Source organism: Myotis myotis, unplaced genomic scaffold (genome assembly GCF_014108235.1).
Source record: "Myotis myotis isolate mMyoMyo1 unplaced genomic scaffold, mMyoMyo1.p scaffold_m19_p_5, whole genome shotgun sequence".
In the NCBI taxonomy this organism is placed as follows: Eukaryota; Metazoa; Chordata; class Mammalia; order Chiroptera; family Vespertilionidae; genus Myotis; species Myotis myotis.
The window spans coordinates 54,209,245-54,225,231 of NW_023416357.1; the positions used below are offsets into that span (position 1 = coordinate 54,209,245).

Below are 15,987 nucleotides of genomic sequence, written 5' to 3' on the forward strand. Positions count from 1 at the left end.
CTTCCACCATTATGAATGTGTGCATACACACACACGCACACACATACACACACATTTAAACCCCACAACATTTCTTCCCCATAAATAATTATTGGTAGTTAGTGAACAATAACTTATAAAATAGGATATGACTGCTTTTTTTCCTTTGATCTCCTTTACCAAAGCTTCTCATGAGTATGATGGTTTGGAGACTCACGCTTCTTAATACTGAATCTTAAATTGTTGGTTATATACTACTTCAGACTTTGGGAGTAAAAAAGTCAACATTAAATTAATTATATTTTCTACTATTTTCTCCTTAATGAGCATTGGAAATTGCATGTGCTAAATGGAGGTTAAATGATTGAAAGACTTTTCTATATTTAATTTAAAAGACTTGGTGAGGTATTCTATAAACCTTTTAGGTAGAAGACATAAAATCCTCAAAAATAAATCAAACTGGACCTGACCATGTGGCTCTGTGGGTTGAGTATCGTCCTGCGCACCGAAGGATTGCCAGTGATCCCATTCCCTGTCAGGGCATGTATCTGGGGTTTGCTATGGGTACCCAAGGCAAGCGCTGATGTTTCTCTCTTTCCCTCCCCCTTCCTCTCACTCTGAAATCAATTTAAATCACACATTTATAGAAATAAATAAATAAAATTGACCACTAAAAATGAGCTAAAAAGTGACAAGTAATTTTTCTTAAATTTGCAGTTTTATTTATGAATGTAGTATGTACGGAAGTAGAAGTAGAGAAATTGTGATAGAATCAGACCCAGATGATAAAACCTATTTAATTTCATAAATTAATAATGGCAGTGTTTTAATAAGTATAGTACTAGAAGGAATTAAAATAGGGATACTAATACAATAATTCAAAGCTCTAATTAATGGGCACAAATACTTAAAGAGTAAAATAAACCTATAGAACTTTATATGCATTTGTTTATTTACAAATTATAGGATTTTTCTTATGCCAAGATCAGCATTTCTACTCAGTAAATCAAAGTATTTATCATAATCTTTAAAATGCTTTATGACCAGGGAACATAGCATACTTTTGTATTAAACTTAGCTATTCAAATGTTACCAAAGAACATTTGCATCCTGTATTAAGCATGTGAGAATACTGAGAAGCGAAGCTTACGGCGATATTAACTTTATCAGTCCCATATGACCAGTCACTGTTTACACTGGAGCTATGACTTCCTCACATCAAGAGCAGGAAATGCAGATATATGTGCAATCTCATAACCTAACTTTTAAAAAAAAGGTGTTTAGCCCAAGGATTAGCTCTTAATCTTTTATTGTTTTTAAAGGGCTGTTTATCTCCCAAACAGTTTAAGCTACCGGGTAATAGGTATTCAATAAAAAGGTATTTCTCTCCCCATTTAAATTACTGTAAACAAGGCTCTGAAGTGGGAACTGTGGGCAGCAGTATTAGAATCCAGAGGTTTGTAGGCATGTCGTCTCCCTAATGCGGTCACGATCAGGTTCGGGAAGCTTCTTATCTCGGAGCTCACTGAGTGCTGTAAGCCAGGTCAGCCTCCTGTCCTAACGGTGGGGAAGAATTTTCCGAAAAGGTTCCTGTTCTTAAGCCATTTGAAACAAGCTCCACTGTGACTGAAACAAACATCAGTCCTCGTGTCTGAGAATCGCTTCGTACCGCTAACCACACTGTACAGACACAGCTTCGGGGGCTCCGGCCCTGGTGTTCTGCTTCCCTTTTGGAGAGGTAATTATTGTTTGTGGGTTTCATTCCCTTGAATCAGCTGACGCTCAGTCATCTATTGTGAACTTCAGCTGTTTAGGCTAGTGACATATTGAGTATGATAAGAATTCCAAAAAAGCCCAAGACCGAAATATACCAGTTAAAAAAAATTACAACTCTAAGTAATGCTTCGTCAAGAGGTATTCCTGCCTTGTTATTTATGGTTATTTCAGAAGGCTTCAAAACCTAGATGGCTCCTGAAGCCAGAAATTTCCATAGTAGAGGAATGCATGATTTGCTGTGAATCCTTTCAGCCCTCAATAGATGGGAAAAGATTGAAATGCTCTGGAGAGGAGTCCTCTTTATTTTTTTAATGAAAGGCTGTATAATATATTTTCTCTATGGCCGCAGCAGCTGTCAGGGAGAGCATCTCAGTTCAGCTCTATTACGGGAGAGGCAATGCCCCATCCTATGGCATCGAGATGCTCTGAGGGGCCAGGGCTGATTGACAGCTTGTCACCGTGACGTCTTATTCCATCTCTGTTATGGAGAAAATTAATGTCACACCACCAGCCTTATGACTCGCTGTCATCTTAGAACCGCTCACCTTTTATCAATGCTCTAAATAACATTTCAAGCCCATCGTCTCACGGTGGACAATCTGGTCAAGGGACATTAAATCAGATGACTGTGAAATGTCATAATAAAAATGGAATGCTAACAACTTCTTCTCTAAACTAGCTCCTCTGGTTTTTAAACTGTGACAAGGGGGAGCAAGGGTTCAGCATACCCGTTCTGAAAAGGTCAGACAATCGCTCTTGGTCTACCACCCATTACTACTCGCCCCCTATTGACCTTCCCTGCTTTCCTCCCCCCAAAAGAAGGGGGGAAAAAAGAAAAAAAATGGAATTAGCCATCTTTTCAGAATGTGGTGATCAAATAATGGCTCACACAGTAATGTCTGTTTAATTTGTGGGGCTTCAGTGCTCCGCAATGAACCGCTGACTGACAGCAATGGAAAGCCTTTGCAGGCTCTTTCATAGGAGAGTGGGCCAATTCATTTACTTCCTTACCACAACCAAATTCTTAAATCTAACCTAAATTTTCAAAAATGCACATGTTCTCACAGGAAAACATATCAATAATTTCCCAAATAACCTCCTTTATATGTTGCTCTAAAACAAGTGATAGTTCAGATGTGATACAGCATTCATTCATCCATCTCATAATCTATATAATAAAAAGGAAACACATTGAAACCTTAAAATATAGGGCTTTGCCCTTGTATTGCTATGCCTAATTATAACACATGAGCTATTGCATACAGTGGCTTTTGGCAAGTATCGTCTGTAGAGACAGATACAGGCCTATGCTTGAAATTTAGGGCTAAAAAAAAAGTATGTCTAAATATGGCTCACTTTTTAATATAATGAGAAGAATATAATCTGAGAATTAGCTGGAACATCCACATACTATTTTACATTTTATTGAAATAATAACATTTGAAAAAAGGTGTGGAAACAAATATTCACATTCTGAATGGAAATCACCAATTTAAGGAACCCCATCCAGCAAAATGAAAAAAAAAAATCAATAATAGTTGGATTATTTCTAATTACCTAGCCTGCAGTATTATTCCAAAATTTGGCATAGTATCAAATATTAATTTGAGAAATATAGTATTATAATACCTAGAATAATTTTATATCAACACATATATTAATTCCTTTACATTTTTTTAATCCATGAGGGTCTCTTCTGCTAACAGCAGACTATATTTTGGTAGGTACCAAAATGTGAAACAATTTTCATAATTGCAACTATGTATTAGAAGATGCTTCACAATACCTTAGGCTCTTAGGTAGTTGAAAAATATATACTATTTAGCCTTGCTAAGTCACCTTCATTAAACTGTTTATGAGGACACCATTGGAGGATGAGTTGTACAAGCATTAGCAGACAGCTGATTCAGTGGAGATAGCCAGAATAAATTTGCTGAAGTGCACAGACTGCTAATCTGTTTGAAGAATATTGTAGAGCATTAGTACCAGCACTTCATGTTATCTGCACAGCCTGATAAGGTACATCTTTATTAAATTCAGTTATTGAAAGGATGTCAGTCAGCAAATAGGAATATTTTAAAAATCTAAAAAAAATATTAAGCGGTCCTTTGTTAGTCAGAGCTTGGTTTCATAGCTGAGTGTCTAGAGGAGCCTTCTAAACACCTGGCAGCATCGTACAATACGAGCTTTGTCATTTTAAGGGGAAAAGCTTTTCCCCGTTTCATGGGTACTGAGGTAGTCACTTTCCGAGCTTCCATTGAGAGAATGGTGGAGTAAGAGCTCCCCTCTCTGTTGATTCAAGAAAACTACATGGTGGGAAATGGAAAGTGTGAGGATGCGGGAAAAGAGGCAGCTTTGGTGGTGAATATTTTGGTTTGGTGAAAATTGAAGCGGGTACTTATTTTAGTGACTCACTATTCCAACCCCTCACTCTACACTTGACTTAAAGGTAAAGAGGCTTCCTTTTGATTATCCTTCATATTCAATTAAAAAAGTAAAGGAACAAGTGAGGCTTTTCTAAACAGTTGAAAATAAGAATGATTTCTCAGAATACCCTCTAGTTACCAAGCTACTCATTAATGTAAGTGCCACTGACTCTATTTCGAACTTGGGAAGACAAAGAAATACGGATCGCAATGACAAAGAGTCAATGAATTAATTTTAAAGTAATATTGTGTAAACTTAACTTCCCTTTATAGGATGTTCCCTGCATGGTACGTGTACTGCCTGACAGAATCACTGAGGAGAAGCTCAGAACCTAGGCCTTGCTCGGGAAGAGGCTCTAGAAAAGACCCGGTGTCTCGACACCGGTGGGGAGTGCAAATGCGTCTGCAAAGATAAGCGTGGCATTTGCATTTGCCCAGTTTTCTGCGCCTGCTGATTGATCTGTCAGACAGCTTTTCAGATGTACTTCCGTCACTCCAGGTAAATTATTTATAACCTCACTGGTCACACATGCCTCGAGGGGGGAGGGTTACATACGTACATATCTTTTGAATATTTCCTCCCGTTCTTTCTGGTCCTCCAGGGAGTTGACAGAGAGGTCAGAGATACTGACTGTGGCCGAGGCTGTCAGGGTGACCAGCAGCACCAGGTGGCCCTCACCCTCTTCCAGCTGCAATTCCAACTTGTGCGTCTGTTCCCTACTGAGGACCGACAGGTCGACCTGGCACCTGGAGACAAATGTTTTGAATTAGCAAGTGGCTTTTCCCCCCCAAACATCAAACAGTGGAAGTTCAGGCTGCTCATAGCAATGTGAAATGTAAATCAATAGAAATAGTATTTGGACCATTGGAAGTATACATCCCTCATGTCAGCTGACTTTCTTTGCAAAATTCAGCCCCTGACTATCTTAGTGTCTAATTGCTGATTTCCTGTAAGATACAAAAGCGTGCTTATCTGATTCACTTACTGCCCATTGTCACCATATTCATAAATCGGCGGGGACTTCCAGTGCCTGGAAGGCCTAGGTCAGTGGGGCCTTGCTACCGTGAGTCTGAATTTTTCTATCACCTTTAAACCAATGGGTGTTTTTCCCCCTCATTTATAAATATAATGTATAAAGCAATGATTAGAATATGCACTCTGGTGATGCCATACGTTTTACAGTTTTAAAACCATATGTCCTTTCATCCTTTAGAGTTTAAAATTTATTCATAGAGCACTTACAAATCTAAATAAAAAGCAAACAAATCCTCTGAAAACATCAAGTGTTACGTAGCAGAACTATCCTGGGAGGCTTTATAACATGGCAGCCCATGGACCACAAGCCACTCTCGGGGCTGAACACCTTGCAAGCTCTTTTCATAAAAAGGACAATTGATTTGGAAGAGAAAGATACTGTGGTAACCACAAGGCCGGTAAACGGAGAGATAGGGGCAGATATGAATAAAAGGCATTTAAAACAGCAAATAGCCAATTACAAGACTCAATGTGGTAACATAGAAACAGGATGCTCAGCTATCAGGGACAAATTAAATTTTTGCTCATTTTCTTCACTTTATTATTGTTTACTGTTTTGCTTTTAAATTAAACTATTATGAATAGGGCCTCAAAGCTTATAGTTGTGCTCAAACATCTTCTTAAGCATGACTGATTTTAGGAACTGAATCCAAAGTTTGACATTTACCTTTTCTTTTTGCCTATCAAAAGTGACAGCAGAGATAATCGGGGCTAGAAACAATTGGGAGGAAGAGGAATATGGATGCAAGAAATGGGAAAAAAAAATGAAAGAAAGGAAACACCCTGGTCAGTGACAGAAAAATGTGTGTGTGCTAAATGGTAACTATGGAGAAAGAAAGAAATTAGAGTCTGTGGCAAGTCTGAAAAATGGCTTCTTAAAGTTAGAATATATGTCAAATAACCTCATTGTTTCTGTAAATCCAACATCCATTCCAATATACTCTCATGCTGTCTTTTAAACTCTAAAGGATGAAAGGACATATCAAATGCCATATAATATTCTAATTCAAAATTTTTTTTATTATTGACTTTAGAGAGAAGGAGGAAGAGAGAAAGACACACACACACACACACAGAAACATCAATTTGTAGTTCCACTTATTTATGCATTCATTGGTTGATTGTTGTATGTGCCTGACCAGGAATCAAACTCACAACCTTGGTGTATCAGGATGATGCTCTAGCCAACTGAGCTACCCAGTCAGGGCTCTAATACTCTCATTTTAATTGCAATTAAGTTCTGGTCAATGACACCTGGAACAAATTGAGTGTAAAAGAAATGCAATGGAAAAAAACAGCCAATCAAATGTATTCTCTAATAAAAGAAAAACATCAATATCATTTTCTGTAAATCTTTTCAGTATCTGGTACAGTGCCTCGCCTGTAGTTTGTTGAATGTGAATAAATCTTTGGACCCGATTAGGTGTATGATATTAACCCTTTGAGTGCCAACCAATATTCTAGGAACTATACTAAAATTGCCAAGGCATTTTTGCTGGTTTTACAGCAGTTTAGGAAAAAAATTATGAATCGCAAGTAAATGAAGTTACATATTCAAAAACTTAAGGAAACCTTTACTACATTTGTTTTCATCTTTGACATATATTGTTTGCTGATTGTATTATAAAATACTAGTAGAAAAAAATTTTTGAATAGCGCTCCTGGCACTTTTGGTGAAAGACAAGAGGAGCATGATCGCGCTCCCTGGCACTCTAGGGGTTAAAGAATTGAACAGAGATTACAATTCAGATAGTACTTCTGGTTGGATAAAGCTGGTGTCAAGAAGGGTCTCTCACTCACTTTGATCATGCATTTCCCTGTCCTGTCATTGCCTTATTCTTTGGTGAGACACTGTATCACTCATAAAACACAAAACAAATTGAAGCTTTCTGGGGGTTTTCCTTCTATGCCTATTCCCATTTCACATTGGGCATATAGATGCTGGGCTACTCCTTGTTTATAGTAGAGTTTTTGCATTTAATACTTTAGAGTTGGGGAAGGTGCTCTAAAGGTAATCTGACCCAGCCATTGCAAATTGGCAACTTTCAGACCAAATCTGGTCTAGGGATTTGTTGATTTTTCCTTGTAGTATTAAAGTTTTGAAGTTAAATAATTTTAAAGATAGAGTAAATGTCCTCTGACTTAGTTACTGTTCCCAATACTGTCATTGTTTCTAACTGGCCTACTTCACTTAATTCTGTTCCTGGTTCAAATAGACATAAGGATTTGTGGTCCTTGAAATCTCCTGAATTTACCAATGAAAAACTGAGGGCCAGAGAAGTCATAGTCAGTTATTAGCAGAGCCAAGAGCTGAACTTGGGACTCTGGAATCCAAGATCTAGGCTTTTTTTTTTCTTTTTCTTTTTTCTTGACCAGTCTGTCATTAAGTAATCATGCACCCCAGGAGGAAGTGTGTGCTGTTTGCAGTGGTTCTTAAACTGGATTCATTTTAGACAGAACAATTATCTCAGTTTTAAAGTATGGAATTATGTAATTTTTATGCTTTAAATATATATACACTAGGGAAGAAAGCTGTAAGTTATTGCTCTTATCCTATCTAATAAAGAGGGAATATGCTAATTGACCATCACACCCTCACAAAGATGATGGCGTCCACAGCCAATAAAGAGGGAATATGCTAATTGATTGCCACGCCCTCAAAGAGGGCGGTGCCCACAGCCACAAGATGGTGGCACCCAGCCCCCTCAGCCCCGCTGGGATGGCAGGCACACAGCATGGCCGGGCCCACCTCCAGGCGGGTCCGGTGCTCCAAGCACCTGCCTCTGGAGTCCCCCAGTCCCCTCCCCCCCCTCCCCCCCCCCCCCCCCAGTCACCCAGGGCGAGCCCAAGGAGCAGGCAAGCCTTGGATGGTGGCTGCCCATCTGCTCAGGGCCAGCCAAGGCTCAGGTAACCAGGGCTGGCCTAGGCTTGCACTGCTGGCAGCAGCAGCAGCAGAGGTGTGATAGGGGTGTCACCTCCTGCTTTTGAGGGCTTCTGGACTGTGAGAGGGGGTAGGCCGGGCTGAGGGTCAGCCCCCTCCAGTGCATGAAAATTCATGCACCGGGCCTCTAGTAAGATAATAAAATAAGAAAAATTTACAAATTGAATTTTTAAAACTCTGAAACCAATAATATTTAAATTAGCATTATAATTTATAGGGAGGATTATGCTTTTCTGCTACAACTAAATTTTCCATGTTGAGTGTACTCATAGAAATAGTCTCAGGTCCTGTCCTATATTTAATGTTTCATAATTTTGACTTTAATCAGTGTGATGCAGAAAATGTCTATTTATACAAATACATTGGACAAGAGAGTATTAATGACTTCAAGGTTTTTTTTGCAAGTTGAGGTTATGCATATCTCCTATTCATCTAAAAACTGTGCTCAGGAGTAATCCTCTGGTGCAATTTTAAGTGAAATTCTCCACACGCCTGTCCACATGTGGCCAAGTAGGTGCCCCTGCTGGGCAATCAGCGGTGTCTCTGAAACCTGGGAAACAGTGGCCAGCCCAGTAACATATCACCTTACATTGCTTCCTAGTCTTCCCTGCCTCACGTCTTCTCTCTCTCACTCTGCGGTTGGGACTGTACCTCCCAATAAAGTATCAGCACTTAATCATTGCCTCAAGCTCTGTTTCTAGGGGACATGGGCTAGGCAAAAACCATTGGTACCATTCAGTCCCCTTAGTTACAGATGTCTAACATGAAATCCTGCCCCTGTTCTTCCCGTGGCTTCCCACCTCTTGTGAAATATCCTGAGCAAGGTAACGGTGCCCTCCACAGCCTGCCCTCAGCTTGAGTGTCACTTGCTGACTCACTCCTTAAACCATTCCAGACAGCTTGTAATTCTTTCACCATCCACGCTAGGGCTCAACTGTTTCTTTGTGTTTGAACAAGACAACCACTCTATCTATCTTTGCTTCACTAATTTTTACTAATTCTCATTTAAATAACCTGCAGTTGTCTTTCCCTGTCAATATCCTGACACACGTTGAGGGTAGGCACCTAGCACAGCACCTGGAACATAGTTGGTGCTCTGTACGTATTAAAGTACTGACACACAAGGAGGTGACATTGTAGAGGCTAAAATTTACCCAGGGAAGAGTGGCAGAGTGGAACTGGCATTTAATGCGCCCACTTTACCACTCCTATATTGTCTTCCTAGAAAAATTTCTTTCCAATACTTATTTCACTCATTCATTTACTCACTATTTATTAAGTATTTGAGTTGTCAGGTCTTTGTTAGGTTTCGGGAATCAGTTTTTTGTAAGCCTTCTAGTTTCTCACATCTCAATTTTCAGAACTACCACAGAGTTTGTAGTTTTATCACATATGCCTTATTAGTTTGATATTGAAAAATTACAAAACTTACTATCTGTACTGAACCCAACTTACCAATCAATCAATCAATAGAAGAATGGAAACAAAGTCAAAACTGAAGATACCAGAGCTACTGTAATCATAAATGGGGAAATTAAGACTCAGAGAGATTAAGTGATAGCAAGAAATCAAACTACATTTCCTATCTCCCATAGGAAAGCTTAAAGTTCTTTGCACTTTTAAAAAAACAAAAACACAACTCTATGCATTTATCTAGCCACATGGAAGGAATATTTATTTGGGGACATATTCCCCTACGAGTTCAAAGAGAGAAATTTCAGTGTTTCTATCACCTTTTTCCTCCCCTGCCATTTTATCTGCCATACCTGAGCTAGTGGCCAATGATATTCCTATCAGATAAAACAGTCTTGTGCAACCTGGATGCTAATTACATGTGTGAGACCACTGGGGTGCAGGTGATACTGTTGTAATTAGCTAGCTATTAATAATAGGAAAGGAGCAAAGGGGGAAGCCAGACATTATAGGCATATTCTTTGGGCTGATTCTCCAGGAAGCTGCAACTTTACACTACCCAGGGAACCACTGGCCTATTCCCAGCAAAACACTGTGAGAAGGGATCCAACAAAAGGAAGACACATGCCCAGTAAAGTTGGAGTGACACAGGGAAGCTACTTGTCTGTCAGTCACACATGGGAACAAAGATCATTGGCCAGAATGGGCATGGCCACTACAAGCACATGAAAAGTTGGGAATACATAATCTCCTGAACAAAGAAATTCTCTTTCTTGTTGCTCTCTTGTTGCTCTTGCGGCTCATGACTCTTGTGCTCTTGGCTTGCTCTTGGCTTCCTTGCATTCGCCCATGTTTCCTTCATAGCCATGTGAACTTGCAGACCCCATATACAATGGACTGATGGACTGCAGCGGGCAAACACAAATCAAACGAGCCTGATGCTGTATTGGGCTGTGCAAACAAGGATGGGAAATTCTGTTTTTAGCCTTGCTAAAGGCAACACGGGACTTCTTCCTGGTAGGGCTGATGGAAATGAAACCTTGGGAACTCAGGGGTTTGATCCACAGAACTAAAGCGTTCTATTATATCCCATCCTTTGGTGTGAATCTCAGAAAAATTCTTTTTCTTAGGATATCGCAAGAAATTCATCCCCACTAGCAACCGTTCCCCTCCATTAACAGAGGACATAAATGTTAGGCCTATTTGTATTTTTAAGTAATTTAAAAATAGGAGAGGAATCAAATTTCATAAATATTTTACTTATGCATTAACACAGGTGGCCCACATATCTGATATGTTGCGTATGGCCTGCAAGTATTTTGAGGGGAAATTAGGAGCTGCATAACCTGGAGGGGTTGACAGTGGCCCTTCACTTGCTGACTTGCTTTCACTAAACTGGAGTTCACATATGCCCTGGCAAGTGGATTTACAGATTATGTAATCTACATGTAACTGAACTAATCTTCACAAGATGGACACCACTTGCTTTAAAAGATCCCAGTGAGTAAACCGTGGATAGAAGAGAGTGCTAACTGAACAAGCACAAGTGAACAGAATGATAAACAAGAATATGCAGAGCTGACGCTTCCAGCAGAGCTCCCTGTCAGCCACCTTCCGACTTACACACCGAAGGTGCTACCATCAGGTCTAACTGGAATTCAGCCAAGACAAATCAAAGTTATCCAGAAGAGTATTAGCAATAGAAATGTTCATCTACTCTCATTGACAATGAACTTCTATGGGGATGTTGTGCCTCGAAGTATTAGCTAATGATATTATGAAGCCATCATGATTAGCAAGACATTTAAAAACAAAGCCTTCAGAATAAAAACACAAGACTTCATTGAATTTCTTTGGTGGGGGTTATTTATTAAAAACATATTTTATATAATTTTGACCAAATTTAATAATAGAACTATGAAGCTTTTTTTGAGATTTCTTAATATATGGGAACTATGGGGTGTCCCCCAAGATGTAAACACATACTTTGTGAATAATCATAAAGGCAGTATGTATTAAAATACATTTCAAAATTGAGCTATCAGATGTTAATGTGTAAATACATTTTTGGGACACCCTGTATTTTATATTAGTGAAAGTAATAATACATGATATGTTATAAAATCTTAGAAATCAATACAATACCTAATTCTTTGGAATTTTGCATTATAAAGAATTCAATATGTTACTGTTAAAAATGTTTCAAGTTTCACAATTATGCAGTTTTTATGCCATCTCTGGCACTATAAAATGCTAATGCTGTTGTTACCTTTCTCCTGTCAGAGGTTGTCACCATTCAATCATCTTTTAGGGGCATTACTTTATCAGAGCATTCTTCTGTAAGCTTGTGAAATTTCCCACTCAGTGACTCAAAGACAAACTATTTAATATACACTTTGGAAACTTTGCCCATTGTATAAGAAATATTGCAGTGAGTACAAACTTTCTAAGAAAATCTTGAAGGAAAAATAGTAACCCACAAAAGCAAATAGATTAAAATCTTAATATATTTGGTTTAGGTTGAGTTTTTGAAAAACCAAGAGGAACATCAATGACACATTCCATTCTTTACTTAAATATTGTCTATCTTCCTAATGAAATATTGTACTCAATCCCTCGTAAGAAAAATGGTGAAACATTATGATTTTGTAAAAGAACTCTCTTCAGTATAGAACTTTCTGATGATCTATCTATGTGCTTTCAGATTAATAATGCATCAGGACTGCTCCTGCTCTTTTTTACATGGGAAGTAAAAGAGTTATCGTAGTACTGGTATCACAAATAAGAAACATTGCAAATCAGAATCTATAAAATGCTTAATGTTCAAATGCATTGACCTTCAACTTTCGGAAAACATTGATTTGGTTAATATCCAATCAAATGCTGTTTTCCTCATTTGCCGCACTACACGGGAATACACCAGTGAGTGCACCTGCACACCCCACATTTCTCTCTCAGCATGAAGTGCTCAGGTACAGATTTAGTTTTATGATTGTAGAATTTCAAAGCATTTGTTTTTCGCCCACAAGTTGCCCATTTGGAAGAAGTTTTTCTTACCCTATATCATTAATAAAAATGTTGTTGACATAGCGCTCTCTACTCAAGCTTACATCTTTGTTGTCATGGGCAGCCCCAGCCCTCATAACAATGCAACAAATAAAGTCAGTAGCAATTCACCAACCTAAAATAAATGTACCCCAAATCAATGCCAGTTTACAGATAAACAAATATTTTGCACACTAATAAATAATGCTATAAATCTTGCTATATTGGATCACAAATAACTCCAACTGGATAAAATTGCTTGGCATGGGATTTCTTATTCTGCATGTTCATAAAAACAACTTGTTTCTGACAGCACTCATTCTTGGCAATTTACCACAGCTGTCAGCAGCCAATTTGTTCAGATTACTGCTCTGCATAAAAGTGCAACAATCGTGAGGATTTATTAGCTGATTATCGTAAAGGTGGCAGTCCGTCTTGCCTGCCAAAATGCAGGTGATCAGAAAGTTAAATAATTACCTGCAGATTAACATTATTTCACCTTCATTTGACATCTGTAGTTCAGTGACAGGCAGAATTTGCTGTTTAAACTTACAGTATGATGTACACAACGCACGCCGGTTTACTGACTACTCGGCATTTTATTGAGCGCTTCAGTGTTTCAGAACATTCTGAACATAAAGCCAAGGTGAAAAGAGCATGGGCTTTAGAGTCAGGAGTCCTGGGTTTGAGTCTCAGGTCATCCAGTTTCAAACTAACTAGGCAACCTTTAAACCTCCAGCTGCCTCACTTTGTGCATCTGGAAAACTGTTGTATGAACCACCCTCATTATTGCCTAATGTTGCGCTGATGGTGTAATAGTGCCCTTTAGGTTGTAAAACATCATTATTATTATTTAAATGGTGAATTTATTTTTTGCATACAATTTAACAACCAGAGGGCATTAACTGCCTAGATGTCATAACATCTATGATATATGTAACTTGATAAAGGTATAGGCTACCTTTTTTTTTCCCTTCAAAAAACAATTCAGTACTTTTTAAGTATAAAGATTACTCAGGCACTTTCACATTTTAACTCATCAATTCTCCCCTTTTAAATATTCAAATATCTTTCCTCAATTATACTGAAGTATAAAGTATAATTGTACCTTCCACTAAGGTACGTTGCTCTAACTGCCTTTTCATTAATATCTGGTATCAAATTGAGTATTTATTTAGAGAAGGAAGAACCATAATTTTGAGTATTAAATCAAGCTTCAGGTAATTACATTAAAGTTTGACAACTGTTTATTGAGTGACTATTATGTGCCAAATACTTTTCTAGGCATCAAAAATGCCATATTGGAGAAAACACTCAAAATCCTCATGGAACAAAACCCACATAGAGCATACATTCTAGTGATGGGAAATAAAAGATAACATAAATTAAAAAATGCACAGTATGTCAAGTGGTGATTCTTCAATTGAGAAAACAAAGCAGGATAGGGGAGAGGGAATATTTAGGAAAAGGGGTTTCAAGTTTAAATCGATTTGGTATGGATGCCTCCCTGACATGACATTTGTACACAGGCCTAAAGGAGGTAAAGAAACATGGCAGGTGGACACCTGAAGAGTCTTACAGATGGAGGGAAGAGTCCTGAGGTGAGAGAGTGTTCAGTGTGCTTGAGAAATAGCAAAGAGGCTAGCACAGCTCAAAGAGAGCAAGGAACAGGAAAGCAGAAGTTCTGGGTAGAGGGGTCATAGAACCAGCCCATGAAAAGCATCATGAATCACCGGGAAGAGGAGTTAAATGATTTTACTAATGTTCTGTGGAATAAAAGTAATAAGATTAAGATAGCAAGTTGCATGTGACAGTCATTCTAATTATCTTTATTTTTTAAATATATATTTTTATTTTTCATTGATTTCAGAGAAGAAGGGAGAGGGAGAGAAAAACATCAATGATGAGAGAGAATCATTGATTGGCGGCCTCCTGCATGCCCCACACTGGGGATCAACCCACAACCTGGGCATGTGCCCTGACTGGGAATTGAACCGTGACTTCCTGGTTCGCAGGTCAATGCTCAACAACTGAGCCACGCCCAATGGACTCCAATTATCTTTTGGTCACTAAATATAGCTAAGGTTGTTACAAATAATGAAAATAAATTAATTATTCAAGAAAATCTAGATAATATCTACTTGAAAAAGCGCACAGTATATTGAGGGAGACAAATATAGACAATAATTATAATAAAATGTATTTAATATTAACAACTGTATACTGCTACTTAAACTGGTAGTTATCTAGAGAACAAGATAAACTTCAAGAAAAATCTGAGAATAGTGTTTCACTAGAGGGAAAAAAAATGCAACAAAGGCCTACTCTTTTAAAAGGATTGAAATATAACATACTATTTGGTTACAGTGGTGTTTTTCTCATTTCATCATATAAGCTAAATATTAAAGGTTAATGAAAGCTAATCTTTGACCTCTCACTTTAAATCCTGTGAAGGAAACAATATAGATCAGAATAACAGAGAGAGAGAGAGAGAGACGAGAGAGAGAGAGAGAGAGAGAGAGAGAGAGAGAGAGAGAGAGAGAGAGAGAGAGAGATGTTGGTTTGGATCCTGTTTTTGCTTTTCTAGCATAAAATTCTGTTTATTAGTATGCATGCAGTTCTCCAGGCTGTATGTTTACAGACTTGGAATCATGTGAACTACAATGAGGAAAGAATTTCCTGAACTAACAGGATCTTCTGTACAGCATCCTTTATTTCAGTATTGGCAGGTTTCAGTGTTTTGCTATAAAGACACATATAAAACTATCAAGAAATATAAAAATATGCTTTGAAGGTGAGAAAACAATTCATGTAACCAAGCAGGCATTCAAAGTGACTCTGTCTTCGTGCAGAAATGTCATGTAAGCCTCAGAATAGTCCTTTCTTCACTGCGTTATCAGATTAACATGGATCTGCCCCACTTAATGCTTCCTTCACTAAAACTTGGGAACTCTACCAATTTATGAACTTGCAGGAGATTATAAAGACTCTTTGCTTTGTAGGAACTTTTAGGAAACAATGCATTTTATGGTCACAATATGCTTTATGAAAAGTAATATAATCTCAGATCACTTTACAGACTATGAATATGCTCTTTATTCCTTTAAGTATCTTATATCAAGTGAGATTCCTCTTTCTCAACTCCCATAACTTTTACGCACAATGTTTCTGACATCTGGAGAAAATTCCTGGATATCAAGTTTGGATAGCCTGTCCATCAACTGGTCAAAACTGCCACCTACTGGTCAGTTTTCAAACCTAGTTTTCAGTTCACCTAAGCACAGCCTTACTACGATAAGATCCCTTCTTTCTTATTTTTTTTTTTTTATTAGTTAAGGTATTACAAATGTGTCCTCATCCCTCCCATTAAC

The 15,987-nt window shown here is 38.2% G+C and overlaps 1 protein-coding gene across 10 annotated transcripts in view; it reads right to left on the reverse strand.

The window, feature by feature from the left end:
• Positions 1 to 15,987, reverse strand: part of MCTP1 (multiple C2 and transmembrane domain containing 1) — a 491,422-nt gene that overhangs the window by 176,498 nt on the left and 298,937 nt on the right. For all 10 annotated transcript variants that reach the window (XM_036308587.1, XM_036308586.1, XM_036308588.1 and 7 more), the window contains one exon: positions 4,742 to 4,928. In XM_036308587.1, the coding sequence (XP_036164480.1) occupies positions 4,742 to 4,928 (187 nt within the window). The remainder of the gene's footprint in view (positions 1 to 4,741; positions 4,929 to 15,987) is intronic.